The sequence below is a fragment of the Phyllostomus discolor genome, chromosome 2, assembly GCF_004126475.2.
Source record: "Phyllostomus discolor isolate MPI-MPIP mPhyDis1 chromosome 2, mPhyDis1.pri.v3, whole genome shotgun sequence".
Classification (NCBI taxonomy): domain Eukaryota; kingdom Metazoa; phylum Chordata; class Mammalia; order Chiroptera; family Phyllostomidae; genus Phyllostomus; species Phyllostomus discolor.
The window spans coordinates 173,994,836-174,018,643 of record NC_040904.2 but is presented as its reverse complement, the minus strand read 5'-3'; the positions used below and the strand labels follow the sequence as shown (position 1 = coordinate 174,018,643).

General features: G+C 37.0%; 1 protein-coding gene and 1 pseudogene across 2 annotated transcripts in view; one reads left to right on the top strand and one right to left on the bottom strand.

Moving 5' to 3' along the window:
* The window catches only part of LOC114513810, a 36,963-nt pseudogene extending 36,264 nt beyond the window's left edge, over positions 1 to 699 (bottom strand).
* A 1,252-nt stretch (positions 700 to 1,951) lies between these two features.
* LRRK2 (leucine rich repeat kinase 2) overlaps positions 1,952 to 23,808 on the top strand; it is a 134,463-nt gene continuing 112,606 nt past the window's right edge. The window contains exons 1-10 of one of the 2 annotated variants that reach the window (XM_028532277.2): positions 1,952 to 2,689; positions 2,959 to 3,044; positions 7,792 to 7,901; positions 10,133 to 10,221; positions 13,269 to 13,403; positions 15,570 to 15,704; positions 18,339 to 18,470; positions 22,691 to 22,810; positions 23,265 to 23,407; positions 23,495 to 23,574. In XM_028532277.2, coding sequence (XP_028388078.1) covers positions 2,536 to 2,689; positions 2,959 to 3,044; positions 7,792 to 7,901; positions 10,133 to 10,221; positions 13,269 to 13,403; positions 15,570 to 15,704; positions 18,339 to 18,470; positions 22,691 to 22,810; positions 23,265 to 23,407; positions 23,495 to 23,574 — 1,184 coding nt within the window. In that variant the 5' untranslated portion in view covers positions 1,952 to 2,535. The remainder of the gene's footprint in view (positions 2,690 to 2,958; positions 3,045 to 7,791; positions 7,902 to 10,132; positions 10,222 to 13,268; positions 13,404 to 15,569; positions 15,705 to 18,338; positions 18,471 to 22,690; positions 22,811 to 23,264; positions 23,408 to 23,494; positions 23,575 to 23,808) is intronic. The other variant, XM_036019172.1, reaches the window with a different exon arrangement.

The following is a 23,808-nucleotide window of genomic DNA, read 5'->3' as shown; positions in this document are numbered from 1 at the left end:
TTTGAAAGCTGAGAGGATGCTTTGACTTACGACTGCAGCAGTGTGAGGCTGAGAACAGACAATAAATGGGCAACAGATGGATGAATGGATTGAGGAAAAGAGGAGACACCTTTTTACTTAGATTTAGTTTTCTTGGAGCTGAAGCTAGGTTTTGACTTTTTGCAAGATAATAATGAGTAGCTTGGGAAGGAGCAACTGATGCAGAGGAATTTTGGGAAGGAGGCATGAAAGGGTGAGTTACTAGGAATGCTTGAGATACTGATTGATTAGTCAGGAGTTGAAGCATGTTTAGAAACCAGTAAGGAAAGGACATGCAAGCATGATAAAAATGAGAGAATTCAGTGTTTTATGTTTTGTTTTCATTATGGAAAATTTTATGCAGTGGATATGGTATAGTGGAGCACATGAACCTATCACCTCTCTTTTTTTTAAAGAAGATTTTATTTATTTTCAGAAAGAGCAATAGGGAGGGAGAAAGAAACATCAATGTGTGGTTGCCTCTCATGTGCCCTCTGCTGGGGGCCTGGCCCACAACCCAGGCATGTGCCCTGAGTGGGAACTAAACCAGTGACCCTTCAGTTCACAGGCCAGTGCTCAATCCATGGAGCTACACCAGCCAAGGCCCCATCACTTACCTTCACCAATGATCAGTTCAAAAGTTGGTTTTGCTTTGTCTCTAGAATTTCCCATTTCACCCATGTTTCCCCCCACCACTGGATTACTTAAAGCAAATCATAACCGTTCTATCATTCCAACTACAAATATTTTTTAAAATATATTTTATTCATTATGCTATTACAGTTGTTCCATTTTCCCCCTTCATTCCCCTCCCCCCTGCCCACCCCCTCCCACCCACATTTTCCCCCTTTAGTTCATGTCCATGTGTCATAAGTTCTTTAGCTTCTACATTTCCCACACCATTCCTGCCCTCCCCCTGTCTATTTTCTACCTATTGTCCATCCAACTACAAATATTTTAGAATGAGTCTGTAAATAAAAAAAGAAATCTTTATGACAAAAAAACCACATACACATTCACAATATCCAGGTTTAATTTCAATTTGCAATCTTACCAACCTCATGCATTAAGGAAGCCATTTTGATTCAAGTGGTAAAGTCTGAAGAACATTCAGTCTGGCTTTAGGAGAACTGCCTGGGTTTGTCACGGCCCTCGACTTCCCTGTGTGACCCCAACAGTGCTCCTCTATCAACTCGCAATCTCCATTTCCTCATTAGTAAAAAAAAGATAAGTAGCTGTCTTATGCAGTTCAGATTTGCCATGCGGATGAGGTAATAGCATTGGAAACAAACCATTTAAAAATGTGAAATACTAAAATTCCCAGTGCAATCCTCTATTTTGTAAAAGCCCCTCATGACAAATCATCTGCAGGCAATAGATGTCTCTGCTTAGTCTTGTCCCAGTGTTTCCTTGTTGGGTTCTCTTTCTGAAAAACCCATGGCTCTCCAACCGTTTTTCTTTGAACCTGGGGGTTATAGACGCTGACACTCAGGAGTAATTTTGCATACCAAGAGAACCCTGTTTTGGTGTGTGTCCTTCACCTTCTCATTTCAGGTTGCACTGTATTTCTCTTGGGCCCCAAAGATCAAGTTTCTATTGAGTGCAAACTGAAATTTTCAAAAGTTAATTTTAGTGGCCTTTTGGCCATTAGAGCTTCAAATAACAGGAAAGAAAACTATTTCCTCTCTTGCAAATGGCCACAGTAACCATAGAAAGGTGTTATTTATTTTGATGGATACATTTTGATTGCAAAATTCTCTCTCCATCCTTGAGGAGAAAATTACTCATCTTCCTATAGAGGGAACTCTAAAGAGAATGTTTTCCAAAAAGGGGCCAACTGGGCGGTGTCCTTTTTTCCCAACGCCCAGATTTCTATTCTTGGATTGGGAGATAGGAGGCGGCTTTATTTTTCCCTCTTCCTAGTTCCCAGAGCTTCCTCGGCTGAGGGAGCCCAGGCTGGCTGGTCCCAGCGGGTGGCCAGCCCAGCAGCAAGCAGCGGCAAACTACGAGCCTCCTCCCGCTGCAGCAGGGCTCCAGGCCTGGGGACTCCTTGGAGTCCGCTGAGTCAGTGTCTTCCTGCGCACCTCCCCGGAGACAGGGAGACTGGGATCTTGTCGGCTTGAGCGCTCGGGGCCCCGCCAGCGGCCTCGGTCACGCTCAGCCTGGCCGGCCCTGCTCAGACTGCGTCCCTGCCGCTCGCCACCGATCTGCGAGTCGCCTTGCCTTGCCTTGCCTTGGTGAACCTCTCGCAGGCCACTGAGCTAATTTTTGCGGCCTGGGTGGGGGAGGAGGAAGCAGAGGAGGAGGGATAAGGGAGGGCAGGGCAGCGCTGGGTGGAGAGCCACCGCCTTCCTCATAAACAGGCGGGCGTGAGTGCGCATGGGGCGTGCGGGTAGCGGGGGCTGTGGGCAGTGAGCTGTGCTTGCCGGCCGCGGACCAGTGGCCCGCACTGCTGTCCCTTCCTGGATCCTCCAACCTTGGTGCAGGAGGGGCGGCCTGTTGGGAGCAGGGTCCATCATGGCCAGTGGCAGCTGTCAGGGGTGCGAAGAGGAGGACGAGGAAACTTTGAAGAAGTTGATAGTCAGGCTGAACAACCTCCAGGAAGGAAAACAGATAGAGACGCTGGTCCAAATCCTGGAGGACATGCTGGTGTTCACCTACGCTGACCACGGTAATCATTTGCAAGGAAACTGTTCCTTTATCTACCCCCCACCTCGCGCCTGCCCCCACGCCTCTTGGCAAACTTTCTCTGCTGCTCTTTGTACAAACCTGCACTCTCGGGTAGCCACAGACTCTACTCCTTAGCGCAGAAAGGAGCTCAGAAGTCTAGGAAGGGCTCGCGCTTACTTCTTTTGCTCTCGCCCCGTTTTCAGACTTGAAGGGGTTGCCACAGTGAATGGTGATTTTGCTCTCTTTCTCCCACCCCCCCTTCTTTTCCAGCCTCCAAGTTATTTCAAGGCAAAAATGTGCACGTGCCTCTGTTGATCGTCTTGGACTCATATATGCGTGTCGCTAGTGTGCAGCAGGTAAAGGAGTGATCAATTCTCCCATTTCCCTTCTTGGAATTCGATGTTTTCTTGTCAACGTTACATACTCAGAGTTCTGAGTCATTTGCAAGATTTGGCTTGACTCTCACTGTGATTTTAAGATGGAAATGTTAAATCATTATCAAAAGTTAATGGTGTAAAAGGATTCCCTAACCGTGCTCCCTAATTGTCTGTGAAAATAAATTTATACGATTGTCTGACAATGTGGATTGTGGTGGGAGGCGAATAATAATGGGTTGAGGTTCAGTTCTACTACTGGCTACTTGAGTTCATCAGTATTTAAATCAAATTATTCTAACAATCATTCCAGTGTACAGCATACTGTACAGATGACACCATTGTTAATAGTTTGTGAAAGGGGAATCATTCACAGTAATAAAATTAATAATAATTAAATTAATAAAACAAAATAACTTGCAAACTTTCATAGGGTTAAGGTTTTTTCCCCAATCTGAAGACAGATTTCCAGCTTTCTGTAGTTGTAGTATGCCTTGTATTATATAAAATAACATTTTATGATTCCTCTGTCAGTTTAAACTTATACTTTAAACTGTTTCAATATAAAAATGAATGCAGAAGTGAAACATAGAATCTATACCATAGGAAACCGAGAAATTTGCTAAATATTTTGAAAAAGGAGCCCCAAGAAGATAACTAAGGATGATTTACAATCAGAACAAAATTTCTGCTTGGACACGCTATCTTCCTTTGTAGATTTTGAGATTTAGAGGACCGAGATAGGTGTTGTCGTTTGCAAGTAAGGTCCTGGGGTTGGGGAGGGGGGGGGAAGAGAATTGAACTTTGAACTCTACTGAGGTGCAGTCTTAATACCTCCTTGAGAGGCTAGACAGATGTAAGAATTATCTGGATCTCTCAGTCTGTGTTCATCCACCTTTATCTTTACTCTTATCTCTGTATCCAGATTGTACAGGCTGGGTGAACCATTTACCTAATTTTTTTTATATAAGGACATTTTCATCTGGGATAAATGCTTGCTTTTATTTTTCTTCAACTGAAATATTTACCATCTGACTGCTGATTTTCGGGCTGTTAGGAAACAAAACTATGAAAAAATGGAGGCAGGATAAAGACACTGTTCCTTTTAGCACCCAACATCTGAACTTGGTCCATGAAATATGAGTCACTTTTTAGTTTTGGCCCACTGTGCTTTCTATCCACATCAACCCCTCTTTTTTTGTGTTCAAAAGTCCTCATCTGGCACCCTCCATTCCTTGGATTCTGTGCTTGATGGAGTCACCCCTGCTGGGTGTCACTAGAACCATTGGACCTTGGGTGGGCTTTGGTCTGCAGGGTCTGGAAGAGACAGTGCTAGGCTTGAGAACCAAGGGGAGCCTGGAACATGCTCACTACCTAACTCTTCCTTTTAGGAGCTGCCTAATTTTGGGCATGTTTGTCTGGAGTGCTTATGAATATCACTCAATACCCTTTTCCAGTGGGTACCAGAGACAAAGTATGCAAGAAAATAAAGAATTGTTGTCTGATTTGGTAAATCAATGGAATAAAATGATTAGTTTTAGCATATTAATCTGCAGAGGGCATTATATTACATCATTTGATTTTTACTGGTGTTTCACTGGCTAGATTTTCCTCAGAGTAAGTGGCTCATTTAGGATCACGCAACTAGTGACACAAGCAGAACTCAGGTCTTCACACACTTAGTCGTTCTCCATTGTATAGTCCTCTAGCTGCCCGAATTCACAAGCTTTTCATGCAAGTAAAACGCATAGCAGTTTGGTGCAAATGTTGTGGCCAGGCCAGGCACAACGCTGTTATCAATTTTAATTGTTACTGATGTTATCAATTGGCTGTAGAAAGGGGTTTCTTACTGACATTAATAATCCACATTAAAGAAAGGTGGGGTTTTTCCCTTCACATTTCATCATAGTACTGGTATAATTAATACAGATATCCATTCATGCTTTCTATGTTGGATTAGCTGGAAGTGCTACGTGAAAAGCTTTTAATGATGAATTTAAGGAGTTCAGGTAAATTACTCTTGAAAAGGAAATATTAATGTTTGTTTCCAGAATTCATTTAACGTGATCGTCCAGACTCTGAATTTTTCTCTTTTTTAAAAAGATTTTATTTATTTATTTTTAGAGAGGGAAGGGAGGGAAAGAGAGAGAGAGAAACACCAGTGTGCAGTTGCTGGGGGCCATGGCCTGCAACCCAGGTATGTGGCCTGACTGGGAATTGAGCCTGCGACACTTTGGTTCGCAGTCCACGCTCAATCCACTGAGCTATGCCAATCAGGCTGAATTTTTATTTTCTAAGTCTTTTCATATTTTATTCATGCTCCTTAACAAGTAACAATTTTTAGAGAATTTGTCATTAGCCTAGCTGCCCTGTTACTTTTCGTTTCCTGCTGGTCCTCTGACCATTTCTCTGTTCTCCCCATTTTTACATTACTTCTTTTTACCCACACAGTTTCAAACTTCAGAGTAAGGGAGCAAAATAAATGAAGGTGACTAAATTTTTCTTTTACCCCCTAAACTCTTTTTCCGTTGTGCATCAGTTAGATCCCTGAGTTTACAGAATAATTATAATAAAGTGAAAACTACCAACTTAATTGTATTGTAACAGCTCAGGATGGGAAACTTTCCTCTTTTGAAGATAAGCTTTTAATTGGACAGATGAACGGATCGATTGCTATCTCTTTTTTGATGCCAGCAGTTCTACCATATTTAATCATAGATGCCCCAGTTGCCTCAATCTCTTTGCAAAGCAATTTCTGTTGCTGCTACTTCACCAACGGAAACAAAAGAGGTTTTCTCCCTGAGAAAGCCATGTAGTTACAGAAATGAATATAGCATCCTATGTGATTTATGATAAATTTCCCACAGAAAGCTCTCTCAAAGGTTATTTCTTAAATACTTAGGGGGAAAAGTCTCAAATGTATTTTATGAAAGCACAAAAATAGCCAGTTTCTATGACAGCTGGATTGTCAATGTCTCGTCAGCTTATGCGGAGGAGGATGTCCTACTAAAATATAGGAAGAGTAGCTGTCAGAAATTGCTGCCTTGTCAAGCAGTTTGAAAGTATGTAAAAGGAAGTAAAGCAATTCATGCTTAATCTAGAAAAGATCCAGAAATGATATTGTAAAGATATCTGTGTAATTATTTTTATCTTGTGAAATACCCCTTATTTCTGTAAACAAATAAGAAACTTGTGCCATTATTCCTTATTGGACGCACAGAAACGTCTCATCTTGTCATTCAGTTCTCTGCAGCACTCAATTCCACTTATGTATCCAGTCTTAGAATGAAGATATATTTAAAAAGCATGGATGGACCTGTAGAGCATTATGCTAAGTGGAATAAGCCAGTCAAAGAAAGACAAATACCATATGATTTCACTCATACGTGGACTCTAATGAACAGAATGAACTAACAAGTAAAATAGAGACAGACTCACAGATAGAGGGCAGGAGGACAACTTTCATGGAGAGGAGGTTGTGGGGCTGGGTGGGAAGGTGGAGGGATTGAGAAAAAAATCATGGACATGGACAACAGTGTGGTGATTGCTTTGGAGAGGGAGGGCTAGGGGAGGTAGAGGAGGGTTAAGGGGGCATAAATGAAATGGTGATAAAAGAAGACTTGACTTGGGGTGAACAGTAGAGTTACAGATGATGTGGAATTGTGCGCCTGAGATCTATACAATTTTGTTAACGACTGCCATGCCAATAAATTCAATAAAAAGGAAGAAACACCCAAAATAAATGAAGTAAGATAATATTTCATTTGAAATGTGAAAGCGCCTAGGGACATTTTTAAAAAAGGTTTTATTTATTTAATTTTAGATAGAGACAAAGGGAAGGAGAGAGAAGGAGAGAAACATCAATGTGTAATCCATTGGTTGTGTCTCTTGTACACCCCCAACAGGGGAGCTGGCCTGCAACCTGGGCATGTGCCCTGATGGGGAATCTAACTGCTGGTGAACTGTTGGTTTGTAGGGTGACGCCCAACCCACTGAGCCACCGCAGTCAGGGCAAGTCTAGGGACATTTTCATGTCTAGACCTCATCAGCTCATTTTTAGGTGTTCTAAAGAAATCTAGAGAGGTTCTTTGAGAAATTCTACTTCCTCTCTATCTTACGATGCCTTTCTCCTTTTTGAGTAACAGATGTTACATTGTCATCAGACCATGAAGCTTTTTCTCTTGCCAGTCTCCCTAGGCCCGTTACCTGGGAAGCAATCTTTTCTGTTAACTTTCTCTTTGCCATAAAAATCTTTAATTTTCCCTAATCCTCCATTCCAAATCACTTCACCTTGTCCTGTTACTAAAATTTTACATCTTTACAAGAACTTCTTCTAGATGTTCTACTTCTTGTAGATGTGACTTAAATAATACTTGTGACTTATGCCCAAGTATAGACTTTCTTGCTCTTTGTAACCTTGGTATGTCCTTGAAAAGTATTTTTTGTGCTTGATTTTCTCTTTACTTAGACAGTGGGCACATCTATTTCCTTCATTACTCAGAAATATGCTGTAATAGTTTTTGCATGACATTCTGGTATGGTCTTTGGAGCAGGATGTATTTTAAGTACATGGCTTTTCTCAGGAAGCATTTTAGGTTATCATTCTGTTTTAAGATAACTATTTAAAAGTAGTCACCTATTCTTCTAAGAATGATGATGTTCATGTTTGACTGAAAATGTTCCATGAGCATGTTTTAAAAATGCGAATATTTGGCTTTCTTGCTTTCAGGTGGGTTGGTCACTTCTATGCAAATTAATAGAAATCTGCCCAAATACAATGCAAAGCTTGATGGGACCCCAGGATATTGGACACGATTGGGAAGTCCTTGGTGTTCACCAGTGAGTATGACAGATGTGTCAAAACCAGCTGCATTAAATATTTCTCTGTGCAGACAACCACCGTTTTCTTGATACATTATATTTGTAACCCATGTCAGTATATGAAAACTCTATAAATACAAGGATATTTTTTATGGCTTGATTTATATTTATAGACAGCTTTCAACTCAGAAATATATTATCTAATTCAATTAGCAAACTAATATTTGAGGTAAAATGTCAGGTGTTATTATTTTAATAATATAAACAATACAGTTGTTCAAATGGTTAAGTTGTAGATTTTTGATGACTACTTATGAATTCAAACCGATAAGCATTTTTTTTTACTTTTTAATTGTATAACTGATATAAACCACTAGTACTTAAAAAATATGGGAACTAAAAAGTTAGTTTAGTAAATAGCAGTTTAGAAGTTATCCTTTACTCTCTCTAAGACATATATTTATGTATATTCATATATACATATTTAATGAGCTTAAACTATCGCTTTTAAAATGAAGAGAAAAGAAGAACTTCAAGTACACCTGCAGCCAAATCTCAACAGCTATTTTACTATGCTATGTTACTGCAGTTTGCATCAGAATGACTTTGTACATGAGACCACATCTTTAGCCATAATTAGTTAAGAAAAAAATTTCTGAAGAAAAATCCATTTCTAGAAAAATTCTTTTTGGGTAATTTTGTTTTTCTTTGACATTAAAACCTATCTCCTCTCAGTAACTTCAGTGTTCTTTATACCTCCTGTGACTTTCCTTTAATGCAGAGGAGTGAATACATATTTTTCCACCTGGCATATTACTTGTGAAAAATGTAATAAATGCAAAAGGAAATTTTGCAGCTTTGTGTTGTTTATTGGTATCAGCTACAGCTGCAAAATTAGACAAATAAGAGCTATTTGTTCCTAGGTGAGCACATCTGTCCTTATACATTTTTTCATTTTCTTTAAATGTGTTGCTGTTCTTCAGTTTGTTATCTAAAAAGTGTATTTTGAAGAGACATGATTACAATTAATGTATGTCCTCACCTTGAAACTAATCTCTGAAATTCTGTCAGTCAATTTTAAAGTATTCAGCATTTAATGAGGAATTATGTAAAATAGACCTATAATTAGTAATCTTAACATTATGTGTTCCTTATTTGGCTGAGAATTTCCAAGGTCCCTAAAGATTAGCAATTTCTAACCTGAGGAGTGTTGGAAAATGCATCTAGTCATATTCTAGTATGAACCATCTGTTCAAATTAAATTATATAAACATTTCTATAAGGAGTCTCATTCACTCGGTCACTTATTTGACCATTCATTCATTTACCCATCATTCATCAATTGTTCATTACCCCTCTACTTCAGGCCAGAAGTAGTGTGAGCAAGATAGACACTGCTGTCTCCAGTGGAATGTACTAGATTATTCCCAGAAGAAATGTTTACTGTGAAACATTTCTTCCTATATTCAAGGACCCCGCCCCCCACCCCACAGCTTAGAGTACTGAAGAAGAAGAAGTCTCCTGGGTAGTGAAGTTAGGAATAGAGGGAATGGTGCAGGGAGAGGCAGGTTAGCATGGGCAGGAGGAGAATCCACAGACTGGCAAAAGACGGGGTCTCTAAATGGAGCTGTGGGTGGGACCTACCAATGTGGAGCCAAACAGCATGGGGTCATGACTAAAGATTGTATCATTTGGAATTGATAACTCAGAGACTCAAATTTAATGAATACTGCTTGAATACTTACTATTGACATACTAGATTCACTTTCTATTGTAGAATATTAGCAATGTTTTTCAAAAATAGTAAAATTCAATAATTTAATTATTCAATGGATTCTTAATTTATATATACAAACTAACATCTTTATGACATTTCTCTATATTTTAATACACCAGTAGGCATTGTAAATAATTTATAAATTTATATCACATGTAGAAATGGGATTGACCTCTTGATGCATATAACTCTCCGTGATGTTTTAGACACAGAGTTTGGTGAAAATTGTTAATAATTAAAATTGAATATTTTGAGGAAGAAGTTATAACTTTACATTGAGACTCATAATGATTCCCTGTTGATTGTCATGTGCCTGTCTCAGGTTTATAGGAAGGAAAAGTACATGAGCATCAATGTAGGGAATGAAATACAATGAGATGGATAAAAGGTATGAGAGTAAAACACAGTATCTAAGAAAACAAAAGTCTAGATATTGTATTTCACTGATCTCAGTGTCCCTTTTTAATTACAGACTGATTATTAAAATGCTTACAGTTCATAATGCCAGTATAAACCTGTCAACGGTTGGACTGAAGGCCTTAGATCTCCTTCTAACTTCAGGTAATATATACACACATATTTTTAATGTCAACTCATATTTAAAAATATTTTAATTCATCTTCTGTGTTTTAATGTTGTTTTAAAGTATAGTAACATAATATAACCTAAATATTGATGATTCCCCAAATTCTTTCTTTCCATTTTCTCTTATCTCTTTTCTCTAACTTTTTCTGTCAAAAACCCCACCTAATATCTTGGCTTTAAATATCACCTTATAAACTACTATAGTCAGATTTGTATTTCTAGCCCAGCTTTACTCCCCAAATCTGGTCCCACAGCTCCTATTCCTCTTAGCTTGTTGTTCTTACATATCCTTATCATTATTATAACTTTTTTCATTATATCTTTAATATGTTTTCTATAATATAATATATTTTCTAGGGTATAACATAATAGTAGTATTTTAAAAGTATATAGCATCACTTCTTTTTAAAAGATTTTATTTATTTATCTTTAGAGAGAGCACTTGCCCTGGAATCAGCCCAGCGGCCTTCTGCTTTGCGGAATGACAATGAACCTAGTCAGCCACACCGGCCAGGGCTAAAGCATTACTTTTTGAGTGCTCGATAGATACCACACTTCACTTGTAAAATCTTCCCATGGATTTAAAAACATAATCCTCAAAAAGCCCCTTGAGATAGGTACTTTATCTCAGTTTCTAGGAGAGGAACCCTGAAGCACAGAGGGGTTGCCTCAGCCAGAAAGTAGTAGAATTGGAGTCTGATCTCATAAAAACAGGTTCTTTCTCCGAGGAGACTTCTGTCTGGACTTGAAAACAAAGAATCTTGATATTTTGAAATAGTTGTGATCACTGGTGTGATGGACACCTGCTATGATATAAGGTTCTGAGAAGAAAGGCTGTTTACAGGGAAGCTAATCAGGAAGGATGGGGAGGCATTTCCTTCAAAGTGGTGGAGGGTGCTGTGGGACAAGAGAACAGCATGTGCAGAGTTGAGAGGCCTCAGGAGATAGCACCATTGGGGCTGGATGTGTGGATCAACCTCGCTTAATAATGAAGACCCAATAGGAGAGAGAGAGAGAAAGGAGGAAAGAAGGTGCAGATCAGAGTATGAGGGAAAAGTGAAAGAAAAGGCAGAATGAACTCACCACGTCACCATAGCCATTTATTAAAACATATAATGGAACCTACTAACTAGTCTTAGCCATGATTTATTATAAACTCATCCTTGGGAGTTTTTTTTGAGCAGGAAGGCAATAGTGAGGTCATTCTCCATTTGGCAATGGACAGGAAGCTGCTGAGGGTTTATGAATTTTAAAAATCCACCAACACTGGAGTAGGTTAAAGTCAGCAGTGCATAGACAGGAAATTTGCCCATGTGTTTTAAGAAGACTAGTTAATCTCAAATTCTTCCACAAAACTTTCACAATTTTGCACTGTTAGGAAAGTTTTTAATGTGTTTTAAACTTGATTTCAGATACTATGAAAGGTTAATTTATGAATCATTTTTATTGTTTGATGTATTAGTTAGTTGATTTTATAGTTACTGGCACTTCCTATTGTCCTGGAGAATTGTAGGACAGATGAGACAAAATTCCTACCACACAGAAGTTCAGAGTTCAGCATCTCTGTGCAATATTACTTTTTGAAATGAAGAAATGTTGAATATCTGTACTTTTCAATATCATGGCTAGTAGCCATACATGGTAGCTATTGAACATTTAAAATATGACAAACTGAAATTTAATTTTATTTAATTTTAATTAATTTAGAGTTTAAAACTAGATGTTGATTAGTGGGTACCAAATTGGACAGTACAGGCAGAGACATAGAGAGTATTTAAATAAGTAATTTCAATTTATTAATGGAAGTCCTATAACAGATACATGAAGAAAGCCGCCATAGGGAAGAGAAGAGCTAAACTCTTTTGTGGAAGTTATGAGCATGGACATGAACAAGTTTTAATTCAGCTCTGCCACTTATTAGTCGTTGAGCCTTGGGCAGTCACTTGACTGACTTCTCCGTCAAGTTTCTTCAGTGTTCTTATTTCACAAACAGGGACTGCCCCTACCTTGTGTGGTTGTGGTGGGTTTACCCGTGCTAGAGTGAGGTGCTGCAACTGCTGTCTGCCATGTTATGTACTATACGAAGGTTTGCTACTCCTACTACCACTTCCATTCTGGTACTACTGTTTTTATTGACAGAGAGGTATGGTTTGTGTTATTTCTTGAATTGTGGTAGAAGTATATTTGCTGTGGGGAAGGGAAGGAGCATTTTCTGCAGCTAGTGCCAGTGCAAAGGGTTATCAAAGAAAATGTTTAGTGATCAATAAGGCGTGCAGCCTGTTTGGAGTCAGCAATGCTTGGAAGGACGTGGGGCTTATGAAATAAAGCAGCGAGTTTGCGAAGGGTCATGTGGGTCAGACTGAGGAGTATGAGAAGGCCTTAGACTATTTCAGCAAGAGGTTTACAGGATCACATTTGAGGATTAGAACTATCATTTGGAGGACAAATCAGGTAGGAATTTGGGCCAAGCCCAGCAATTAGGCAATTGCGTTTGCTTTCCAGGTGAGAGATGACGCGATCCTCAACACAATAGGAATGGAGGGGGTTAGTGCATAGGGGGTTTTCAGGATATTTAGGAGATAGTTTCAAAGTCTTGGTAATGAGTTGAATCTTTGGTTGGGCAGAGAGATTGAAGAGAATGTGAAGGAGGAAGATGACTCGATGGTTTCTCTCTCCGGTAACTATTGGGTGATGGTATCATTGATGAAGATAGGGAACAGGAGCAGCTGAGGTTTAGGATATTCAGATACTGTTATTTGAGAGGCAGATAGAAATAGTTTCAGGAATTGAAGGCAAGATGTTTTGGCTGAAGATATTGATTAGGAATCACATGGTAAAGTGTAGTGGGAACTGGTCTTAATTAGAAAGACAGATGGAAGAGCCCAGATTGGTCTAACATCTGGGGCAACTAAGTGGTTCATCAAAATAAAATGTCCACAAACCATTCATAGTCCTCATGTGAAAATGAATACATGAAATATTAAAGTACCTGTTTACTTGGTCTATCTTTCTTTTCAATATAGGTAAAATCACTTTGCTAATATTGGATGAAGAAAGTGATATTTTCTTATTAATTTTTGATGCCATGCGAACATTTTCAACCAATGGCGAGGTCCAGAAACTTGGGTGCAAAGCTTTACAAGTGCTGTTTGAGAGAGGTATGTAAAAAATGTCAAATTCTTTATTTTGATATTTATATAAGAAAAAAGGTTTATAATGGGAGAAGTAGAATATAATTATAACAAGAAGATATCTAAAGTCATACTATTTATTAAGAAGTGGGAGTTGTTAGTCAAGGATAAGTAATGGGGTTCATTCAGAAATATTGCTTGTTTTTGTGGAATAATTTTTTTCATGGGTTATACATTACATAATTGTAGTACACTTTTTCCCACTGCTTAACAAGACATAAGGTTCACTTTGCAAACCAGATGTGTAGGTGTGAAGAAAGAAAATATAAAAGTGAAAGGTAAGATATAGACTAAATCTGGGTCTGAGATGATGCTGAGTCATCTCCAGAGATTTTAGAAATCACTAAAGGCTCTGGATAAAGAACCAAGAAGTTTAGAAAATGTCCCTTAGAAAGATTTGATCACAGAAATTATCATGTTAACTTTAATTAGTTGTAATCTTTTGTGGCTTGATGAGGAAATGGATCGGGGGGGCATGAGCAGTTCATTTTATCACTGTATTGTGAGAGCAGCTTTTGCATCATTATTCGAGACAACAGTGCTGGGGGTTTAGGATAAGAATAATTTACATGAGCCCTGAGTCTATATCAGTTTACCACTCTGGTTTCTGGCAGCTCCATAAATAGGATAGATCACCTTATACTGTTGAATTCCATCTCATTCCAGAAGGGCTTTAAACAGCTTATAGATATACTAGAGGAAGAAATGGACGAGGAAATGGGTGAAGGGAAAATTACAGGAAGCTAGGTTATATTTACTACATACGACAGGTCCTACATATTTTCAAAGGGATGGACCAGAAATTTGGCTGTTTGCTTTTTATCAGGCAAAGAAAAGGGGTAAACATCATTGGTTACAAACTTACTGGAGATAAAAGGAAACCCATTTATGAGGACAAGCAGTGGTTCTCAAGAGAGACCTGAGAAAATCCTCCAGTGGGTTTCCCTGCAAGAAATGATAAGGTATACACAATTTGCAAGGAACACAAACTGTTATTTCAGTGAAAGACACTCTGTCAAGAGTCTGAACAGTGTGGGCCTGGTACCTGTCTCCTTGATGATCCTTGGTCCTCCTGGTCCTGGGGGGTGAAGAGTTTACTGTGAGTGGCGAATGGAAGAACTGCATGTCTTTGGGCTGTATTTCATAACCGTTTTATCTTGCAACTAAGCTTTTGCTAAGAATTGGGCAAAGAAAAGTTCGAGGATTTTTTGTCTTATAGGGCCTATAATTTTCTGCATTGCCGTTTAGGGGCACATTCTTTTTCATGGAAGAAGGGCCAACATCACACCATCACCAGCACTGTGAGACGCATCCATGACATATGGAGAGCATGAGGGAATGTTAAGATTTTATTCAGTAGAAAGATCCATGATGCTGACAGTATTATGATTGCAAAGGTCGAGTAGAAACATTGTTGAGTTTTTCCAGGAGTATCAAGTTCTACAGGACTTAGTGGTACCTGGAAAGTTAATTGTCAAAATTTGAAAGTATGCCATGGAAGCTGCTCAGTAAAATGAGAAAGTTTCATGCTATTTTTCATTTATTAGATGAGCCTAACCACTTTCACATGACATTATGTGGACCATTGGTGTAAAGTTGAAAAACAGGAAGCAATGTTGATCATGACAAGTGGTGCATTTCTAACATTTTTGTCAGTGCTGTTCTCAGGCTGATAAACCAGTTTTTTGTGTGTGTGTTTGAGGTTCTCACCCAATGAAGTGACTCCAAATGATGCCATCATTGGCTTGATCAAGAGATATTAATTGTGAAAATTCACGATGATAATTTTGATCTCTGATGAAATCAAGACCATTAAGACAGAGTATTTCAAAGTCTAATTACTTGTCAGTTGCTGAAGTCTATTCCTGTTGAACCGATGGACTTAGCTGAGCTGTCCTTCAAAAGCGTACCATTAACCATGCGATTTTATGTATTATGGGGTGTTCCTTTCCCGGAGGTCATGTTCATTAGTCGTTGGTTAGTTTTCTTTAAAATCCCTAAAATGAAATTACAAATAATTTTGTTTTTCTGAGAACTGTTTGGCTACTAATAGTTGTACATTTCAAATTCTTGAGTAATTAAAATTTTATGTCATCTTTAAGCTTCTTCAATATTTTGCCTTTTATTTTTCAGTTTCAGAGGAGCAACTGACTGAATTTGTTGAGAATAAAGATTATACGATATTGTTGAGTGCATTTAAAAACTTTAAAGATGAAGAGGAAATTGTGCTTCACGTACTACACTGTTTACATTCCTTAGCAATTCCTTGTAAGTAGCCTGTATACACGATTTCTTTATTATATAAGTGAAAAATTATAATGTACCTCCTTCCAAGAGGGTTTTAAAAATATGTTTTATTATTTAGCCCTGGCCAGGTTGCTTAGTTTGTTGAAGCATTGTCCTGTATACCAAAAATTTGTGGGGTTGATCCCCAGTCCAAGAGTATACGGGAGGCAGCCTCTCAATGTTCTTTCTCATATCAATGTCTCTCTCTCTTCCTCTCTCCCTCTTTCCCCTCCCTCTCTCTCTAAAATCAATAAACATATCCTCATGTGAGGATTTAAAAAATATTTTTATCATTTAGAAACACATGGATGCTAAACCCATTCATTTATTTATTTAACTTTTATTTATTGATGCTGTACCACAGCTGGCTCTGGGCTTGGTACTAAGGAAAGAGTAGTAGACATTGTAAACACATTCCTTACCTTTTTAGAGCCCATAGTACCATGGGAAATACAGATATTGTAAGCATATAGGTGATTACAATATATTATGAGGCAGGTATTGGCTATAGTACCTAGGGTCAGGAGAACAAACAGGGCATGGGGCAAGATCATTTAACAGAGACTTGAATGATGAACAGAGCTTTTTTTGTATTGGGAGGTGTGAGGGGAAGTGGAAGTGCAGATAGCATGGCCCAGAGAGGGGGCATCATAAGTATAAAGATGCTGGAGCAAAAAAGGGCACAGTGCATTTGAGAAGACAAAAGGAGCTCAGGGAACTGTGTCTGAGAGTAAATGTGTGCACGCACGTGTGTGCACATACTCAGCCCCATTCTGCTTGTGTGTCATTTAATGGAGGTAGAGGAAGGGCTTGATAAGAGTCAGTGGATAAGACTAGAGCATAACCAGATCTTAAAGGTCCCGAAAAGCCACAGGAAGGAGTTTAAACTTTGCTGTGATATGTGTTTAGCATTTTTTGATGTTTAGAAATCTATCCATTTTTGTCACAAAAAGTACAGGTAAGAAGTTAATTTTCTGTGCATGCTACCAGTGGTTGTCAGTGGGCTAACATAATGCATCAGAGTGTATTGCTTTTGGAAGTTTGTGAGCTTTTGTATTGTATGTGTTGCCCTGGTAGGTTTATATAGGATATGCATGAGTATTTATCTAGTAATATTTTAATTTTCACACATGTGGAATTGTGAGAATTAAATGTGTTAAATAATGTGAAAAATGCAGACTAGCCCTGTTATGTAATGTGTTATAAAAACATTGACAGTATTATTGCATAATTTGTATTTCATATGTATAGTATATTAAATAAAGTGCAGGTGTTGTTTCAGACATGGAAATCTGCAGACGTGAAACCAGTTAAAACCCAGTTCCCTCATGAAAGAAGACTTTCTTTGTGATGGTCATAGAATCTATCATTTTCTTATCCATAGGAAATTAAATGCTTTGGAAGTAGATGGGGCTGAATAATAATAGAGAATGGACATATTTTAGATTTCTCTAAGTCATCCATTGTCAAAAAACTGAATATATTCTTCATTTTATACTACTTTGACTATATTTATACATTTATTTATTTATTTTGGACTGTCTGTTTTTGAAATTCATTGTTTTCCACCCACATCCAACATAACTCCAGTGAAAATGTGTTGATTCATAATATAAAGGTCAAAGATAGCAGCAGATGAAAAAAAGAATCAATGTTTTAAACACTCATAATAATTGGAAGACATTTGCCTTTCAGTCTTAAAGAACATCATGTCCTCTGTTCAGAGTAAATGCAGAAAATTGTTTTAAGAGGTCATTTTCTTTCATTATAACATGTTTTTCTATATTTAATTTTTAGTACAGCTTAAACATTAAAAATATATTTTGGGGAAAACAGTTGGTTAGTATGGCTATGCTGAAAAAGGAAGAAAAATGTTTTACAAACATTGTTTTTTGTTTGTTAACATTCCATTCAGACACATAAATTAGTTTTCTTCACATAGGTTCTAGTCACGCTTTCCCTCTCTCTACTCATTAATTGCTTTTCCCAGTGTATCCTTTCCTTCCTTTCTGGCTCATCACTATTTGTCCTGAAGTCACATGTTTTCATACTGGCCTCTCCTCCCCCAGGCCCCATTCTTTTCCTTGTCTCGCAGCCTGCAGCCTCCGGGAAGCTTGGTTTTGTTGCTGTGCACGCTGGCTGCTGTGCTGCATTTCTGGAATGCACAGAAATTAGATCATAGCTGACTTTAGCTTTTTAATTGTGGAGCATAATCTTTACTTTTTGTTGATTTGAGGAAAAGAAACAATTAAAAGCTTTTATCCAATGGACTAATGGCTGATGAGGAAATAGGCCCTAAATTCATTTATTTGAAAATTCATGGCCAAGACATTATATTTATATAAAAACACTCTTAATTTTCCTTTTATTTTGTTCAAGTTTTTCTGCCAAGAAACAGGAATAAAGCAACTTTCCTTTAATGCTAGAAATGAACCCTAGGTCTTATTATATTCTCAATGAAGTATTTTTACAGTTATTTGACAGAACATAGTATTTAAATTTGAAAATGTAAGCATTATGTTGCCATAGATTTACAATCTATATAAGATGTCTTGGTATGCATATTTCAAAGGAGGAATTGTTATCTTACTGATGATCATGATTTCTTAAATTTAGGCAATAATGTTGAAGTGCTCATGAGTGGCAATGTGAGGTGTTACAATATTGTGGTAGAAGCCATGAAAGCATTCCCTGTCAACGAAAAAATTCAGGAAGTGAGTTGCTGCTTGCTCCATCGGCTTACATTAGGTAAGTTATAATTCTCGTTTCATTTATTATCATTTATTATCACAGTCTATATGATGTAAGTATACATACCACATGTATGTTTTATGTTGTTGGAAAAGTCACATACTGACACACATTGGATAGAAATGTAAAATTGTCAACTGTTCTCTCATGCTTAGACATAATTTTAAAAGGAGTGGTAAAAACAGATGTGTAATGTAAGAGAAGTCTTATCTTATTATTAGTACTATATTTAAAGTATCATTATATAAATAGTTGACATGTACAAAAAATAAGCATAGCATGTAGAAAATGTGAAGCATAATGCAAAAGGACTTTCCACACAACTTTATTAGTACGTTACCAAGGTTGGCAAAGCTACTCTGGGCTACTTGTTTCCCCTGCTTCCTCTATAGAGGTTAACACTCTCCTGAATTTTGTGTTGACAGTTTTTTTTTGTTTTTGTTTAATAAAAATGAAATTATGATGAACATTGTCATCCGCAATTAAAACATTATGTTTATAAGACTTATTTAGTATTTTTTCATACAGTTATATAAAATGATTTGATTGTTGGTTATATGTTTGGAAATACCTTCTTTTGACTGGTGACCTGTCTTTTCATCATCTTTATGGTGGTTTCTGTCATATAATTTAATAATTAGTTACTTTATGATTTACTCTTTTTATATACATTAATAAGTCTTTTCCTTCCCCTAAAATAATATTTTATAGCAAATCTTTATAATTTAAGCACTACTGTGTTACATCTGCCTGGGATTTTTTTTTTATAAAGAAGGAGTTCAATTTCTTTTGTACATCTTGTTAGTTATTTCTAGATATATTTTTGTTAGTGTAAATGGTATATATTTTGACATTTTATTTTATTTTATTCTTTTGACTTATGAAACCTATTTTACTTATAGTATAAATTTCTCTCTCTTTTTTTGCTCAATCCCTTGACAGTGTATTTTTAAGCTGTGTATGCATAAAGAAAAATGCAAATGATTTTTTGTATAGTGGTGGTCTTACCACTAGGTTTTCTAAACCTATTAATTCTAATAATCTATTTGTAAATACTCAGGTTTTCTATGTTGCAATTATTTAATTTGTTAATAATGACAATATGGGTTTTTCCTTCTTTTTTTATTACATCTGTTATTTTATTTTCTTATCATCTTGCATGGCCCAGCATTACTAGTACAGTGTTGAATACAAGGAGTGATAGTGGGCATCCTTGTCTTGATCTTGATTTTAAAGGGAATGCTTAAATATTCTCCCATCCAGACTATGCTTATTATAAGTTTTTCAAAATGAATCTTATCTTGTTTGTTTTGTGATAAATAGCTTTTATCAAGTTAAGAAGTAGAAGTTTTTTTCTGTTTCTTGTTTGCTTTTGTTTATACATGTGTGCTTTCCCCATTTTTATTGAATTTATTGGGGTAAGTATTAAATTTTAGAAAATATTAAATATTAAGATTAGTCGTTTTCCTTTTTTCTTGATAATATGGAGAATTACATCTACAGGTTTTCTAATATTAAGCTGCTTTGTGCTCTAGTAATAAATTCAAGTTGGTCATTTATTCAATTTTTAAATACATTTCTTAAAATCTCTTTTTATTTTCAGATCTGCCAGGTAACTTTTGAATGCCTCTTATTTGTTCTTTTTTTTTCTTCCCATTCTCTTTTCTTTTATTCTATTTTGTGTATCTTTAATCACTAACCCATATAATCCATGTTTTGCATTGGATAATTCCAATATAAGAAGTCCTATAAGTTTATAAGACGAATATAAACTTATTGCTTCCATGCTGACTGCCAGTCTGTCATAATCTTATTTTCCTGTATGCTTGTCAGCATCTCTTTGATGGAATTTAATGTCTGAGAATCCTGAGGACCTAAATTACAGATGTTCCTCCAGAGATGTTGGCCAGGGGCCAGGGCGCAGGACTGACCTAGGAGCACTTCAGAATCTTTTAAGGTCCCAGCCGAATGTGGGAGCCTCTGGTTGAACAACCCTATCTTGGAGAGAGTCCAAGGCTAGTCTCTGGATCGCAGTGATCCATACTTTCCTATGGGACTACTCTGGGTCTCCATTCGCTTTCAGCTCACAGTTCTTATTTCAGCTCCCTGTTGAGCTTCCCTGCCCCATTCCCATCTTCCGATATTGTTTCAAGAAACAACTCCCCACCCCAATCCGCTATATATAGGGAACAACTTTGGAAACTATGAAGGAAACATTGAAATGTAAAGGCATGTTACCATATATCCACACTTAGGGATGAGGACCCATTTTAGCAAGTCTGTGTGTGTTGTCCAAGATCATGTCATCAGTAAGGGGTGAAATGAGGCTGAGAACTTAGATTTCTGCATCCCTAAACAAAAGCATTTCCTTCTAAAATGTAGGAGCTGTTTTCTAGTTTATCTCACTTATAAGGAGTGATTTTTATTTATTATGCTTTCATGAAGAAGGGCACACCTAGGTGTGTTAGCTAGGTGATATCTGAGAACATTTGAGTGTAATTCAAATATTGATCCTTTAAAATAGCTAGATGAGTAGCATACTAACATACAATCCTCTATTTCATGTTCTGCAACTCACCACAATCAAGTTACAGCTTGTGGCTTGCACAACTTATATTAAAAATATGAGTTCATCTTAATCCCTTGAAATGAATCAGAGGAAGAAGCGTTTTTATTGTTGTGAGTGGGGAAATGGTACTTGATTACCAAATAGGTCTGTAATGACACATGAAGGGTGCTTGGCATTTTACTATTGACATTAAATAAACCAGACAACTGGCGTACCACTGGAAGTTTTGTGTTGTTCATAACTTTTTGAAAATAAAAGCCATCAAATTTATCTTTAGATAAGGATGCTTGTTTTCTCTCATTTATCTCTTAATAGGACAATCTTTTTTCCATTTTATGGCTAGAGAATTTATTGTCCCTATTATAGTTTCAAAGGAAGCTGGATAAAATTTAACTTCATCCTCATAACTAAAATAAGAACTCAAAGTCAATAAACAAATACTTGGCATTTTGTCAAAATATATAATCTAATTATGGATTTAATCTAATATGGATGCATTTCAAAGCCTTCCACAATTTACTACGTAGTTTTACATAAATTGTCTGAAAATAAATCTGTCTTGCTGGTGTTTGCCCAGAGTCACATGGTAACGGTGGGACATCACCTGTTGGCAGTGGCATGGGAATAACAGTAGGGAGAAGAGCCAAGTTGGATAAATTGAGAAAAGTAGAGGAAAATCTTTTTGAGATGACTCTAACATTAGAGATCGCTGATTCTGGGGAGGATGTCTATTTAGTGTGTTAATATGGAAGAAGCAAGAACATACAAAGGTATTGGTAAAAAAGAGCTATGCCTAGTAAAACTGCCTCTTGATTTTGAAACCATTGACTTTTAGTTTGGGCTTTAGGTGTTTTATGACATAGGATCCTTTTCAGTTCTGGCTTTGTGCCTCAGGAATCATTTAATTACACTTATGTCTAAATGAGAGTTTCATTCTTACTTTTAGAAGGAACCTGGCAACTGTTAGTGAGCTACAAATAAACCAAAAGGAAGGAGGCCCATCTTTCTGAAACATCACTTATAAATTTTTTTCTCTTAAGGGTGTAGATTTTTTTTTTACGATGTGTTGATTCTCAGAAGAATGAGTATGAAATGGTGTGGAACTTCCGGGTTGGGTTAAAGCTGTTGAAACTTTGCTTAGTTTTCTTCTGAGATTTTCACAGACAAGATCAAGTAGTAAGAAACGTGCCAATGGGCTTTCTTAGCAGTATTCTTGTAAGTGAAAGAAAGATGTTTCAGCAAAAGAATTCAGTGACAAGGGAGGGTTGCCTCCCCATCTTTTAGAAGGCAGGAAAATTAAGCCATTGTGTGCAATGAGTGCGGTAGTGCCATGTGTGACAGACACCTAACTGCTTTTTATACAATGAGGACATGAGAGGGAGTCAAGCAGCACAAAGTTGATATGACCCAAACATATCATTACTTTTGCCCAGTGAGTTCCATTGACAAAGTAACATTATTGCATGACTGCATGTAATCAATTTTCAAAACTTTATGCAATTATTCTAAACTATTTTAAAATAAATATGTGTTTTCATGGCATTAAAATATTCATTATCCAAATTTACTGATTTAATACTGTTATGTAATTTAAGATAATGTAAGTTCCATGAGTGAGAACACAGCTAATATCTCACTTAACTTTTAGGTAATTTTTTTAATATCCTGGTATTAAACGAGGTGCACGAGTTTGTGGTGAAAGCCGTGAAGCAGTATTCGGAGAATGCGGCATTGCAAATTGCAGCGCTCAGCTGTTTAGCACTCCTCAGTAAGTAACTCTACTAAAAAGGAAATTCCCACCAGGGGCATTTGATCCTGACTGTTAAAATTATAACAAGAAAGTCACATGTAGAGAAGGACCCATTAAATACCCTTTCTGTCCTAATGTAATGCATTTTCCAGTAGAGGATATTTTCAAGGGAACTAACCTTTCCCAAGTTTATACATCAATAGATAGATCTTTGATTTGACTTTGCTATAGGGCAGGTAATCTCCATTAATTTCCCTCTGTTCCATTAGTTTTGTTTGATACCCTCTTCCTCATTTGATTATTTGTGTAGATGGGATAGCAGTATTATAAAATATGTAATATATTAAAAAGGTCTTTATAATATACCAAGACCAGTGCTAAAGAATAGTTCACTTGGTTAATAATGTTTTAAAATAGGGACTTAGAGTTGGTCATTCAAACTGTAAGACATATATTTATATATTTTTTCAAGCTGAGACCATTTTCTTAAATCAAGACTTAGAGGAGAAGAATGAAAATCAGGAGAACGCTGATGATGAGGACGAAGATAAATTGTTTTGGCTACAAGCCTGTTACAAAGCCTTAACGGGGCACAGAAAGAACAAGCATGTGCAGGTTGGACTCCATAAATATTTTAGTTATTCAAAATAGTTTGTTCAATGATTTATTTTTTGACAGTTTTTTTTTTCTCCTTTAACCCAGGAGGCTGCATGCTGGGCCCTAAACAATCTCCTTATGTACCAAAACAATTTGCACGAGAAGATTGGAGATGAAGATGGCCAGTCAGTTGTTTCAATTTAATATGATAGAAAATTGTAGTTATTTTTAATCAATCCATATAAAATATCATAACTGCAAATTTTATTATTAGAAATGTTTTTAATATAGGCATTTATATTTTAAGCTCTGCCAGAAAATTTTCATTCCACTGCCTTCAGTAGTTAGTAAAAGGTTGTGTGTTTCAGGGTTATTACTGAGACATTTGGAATCAATAATAATTCAGTGAACTATGAATC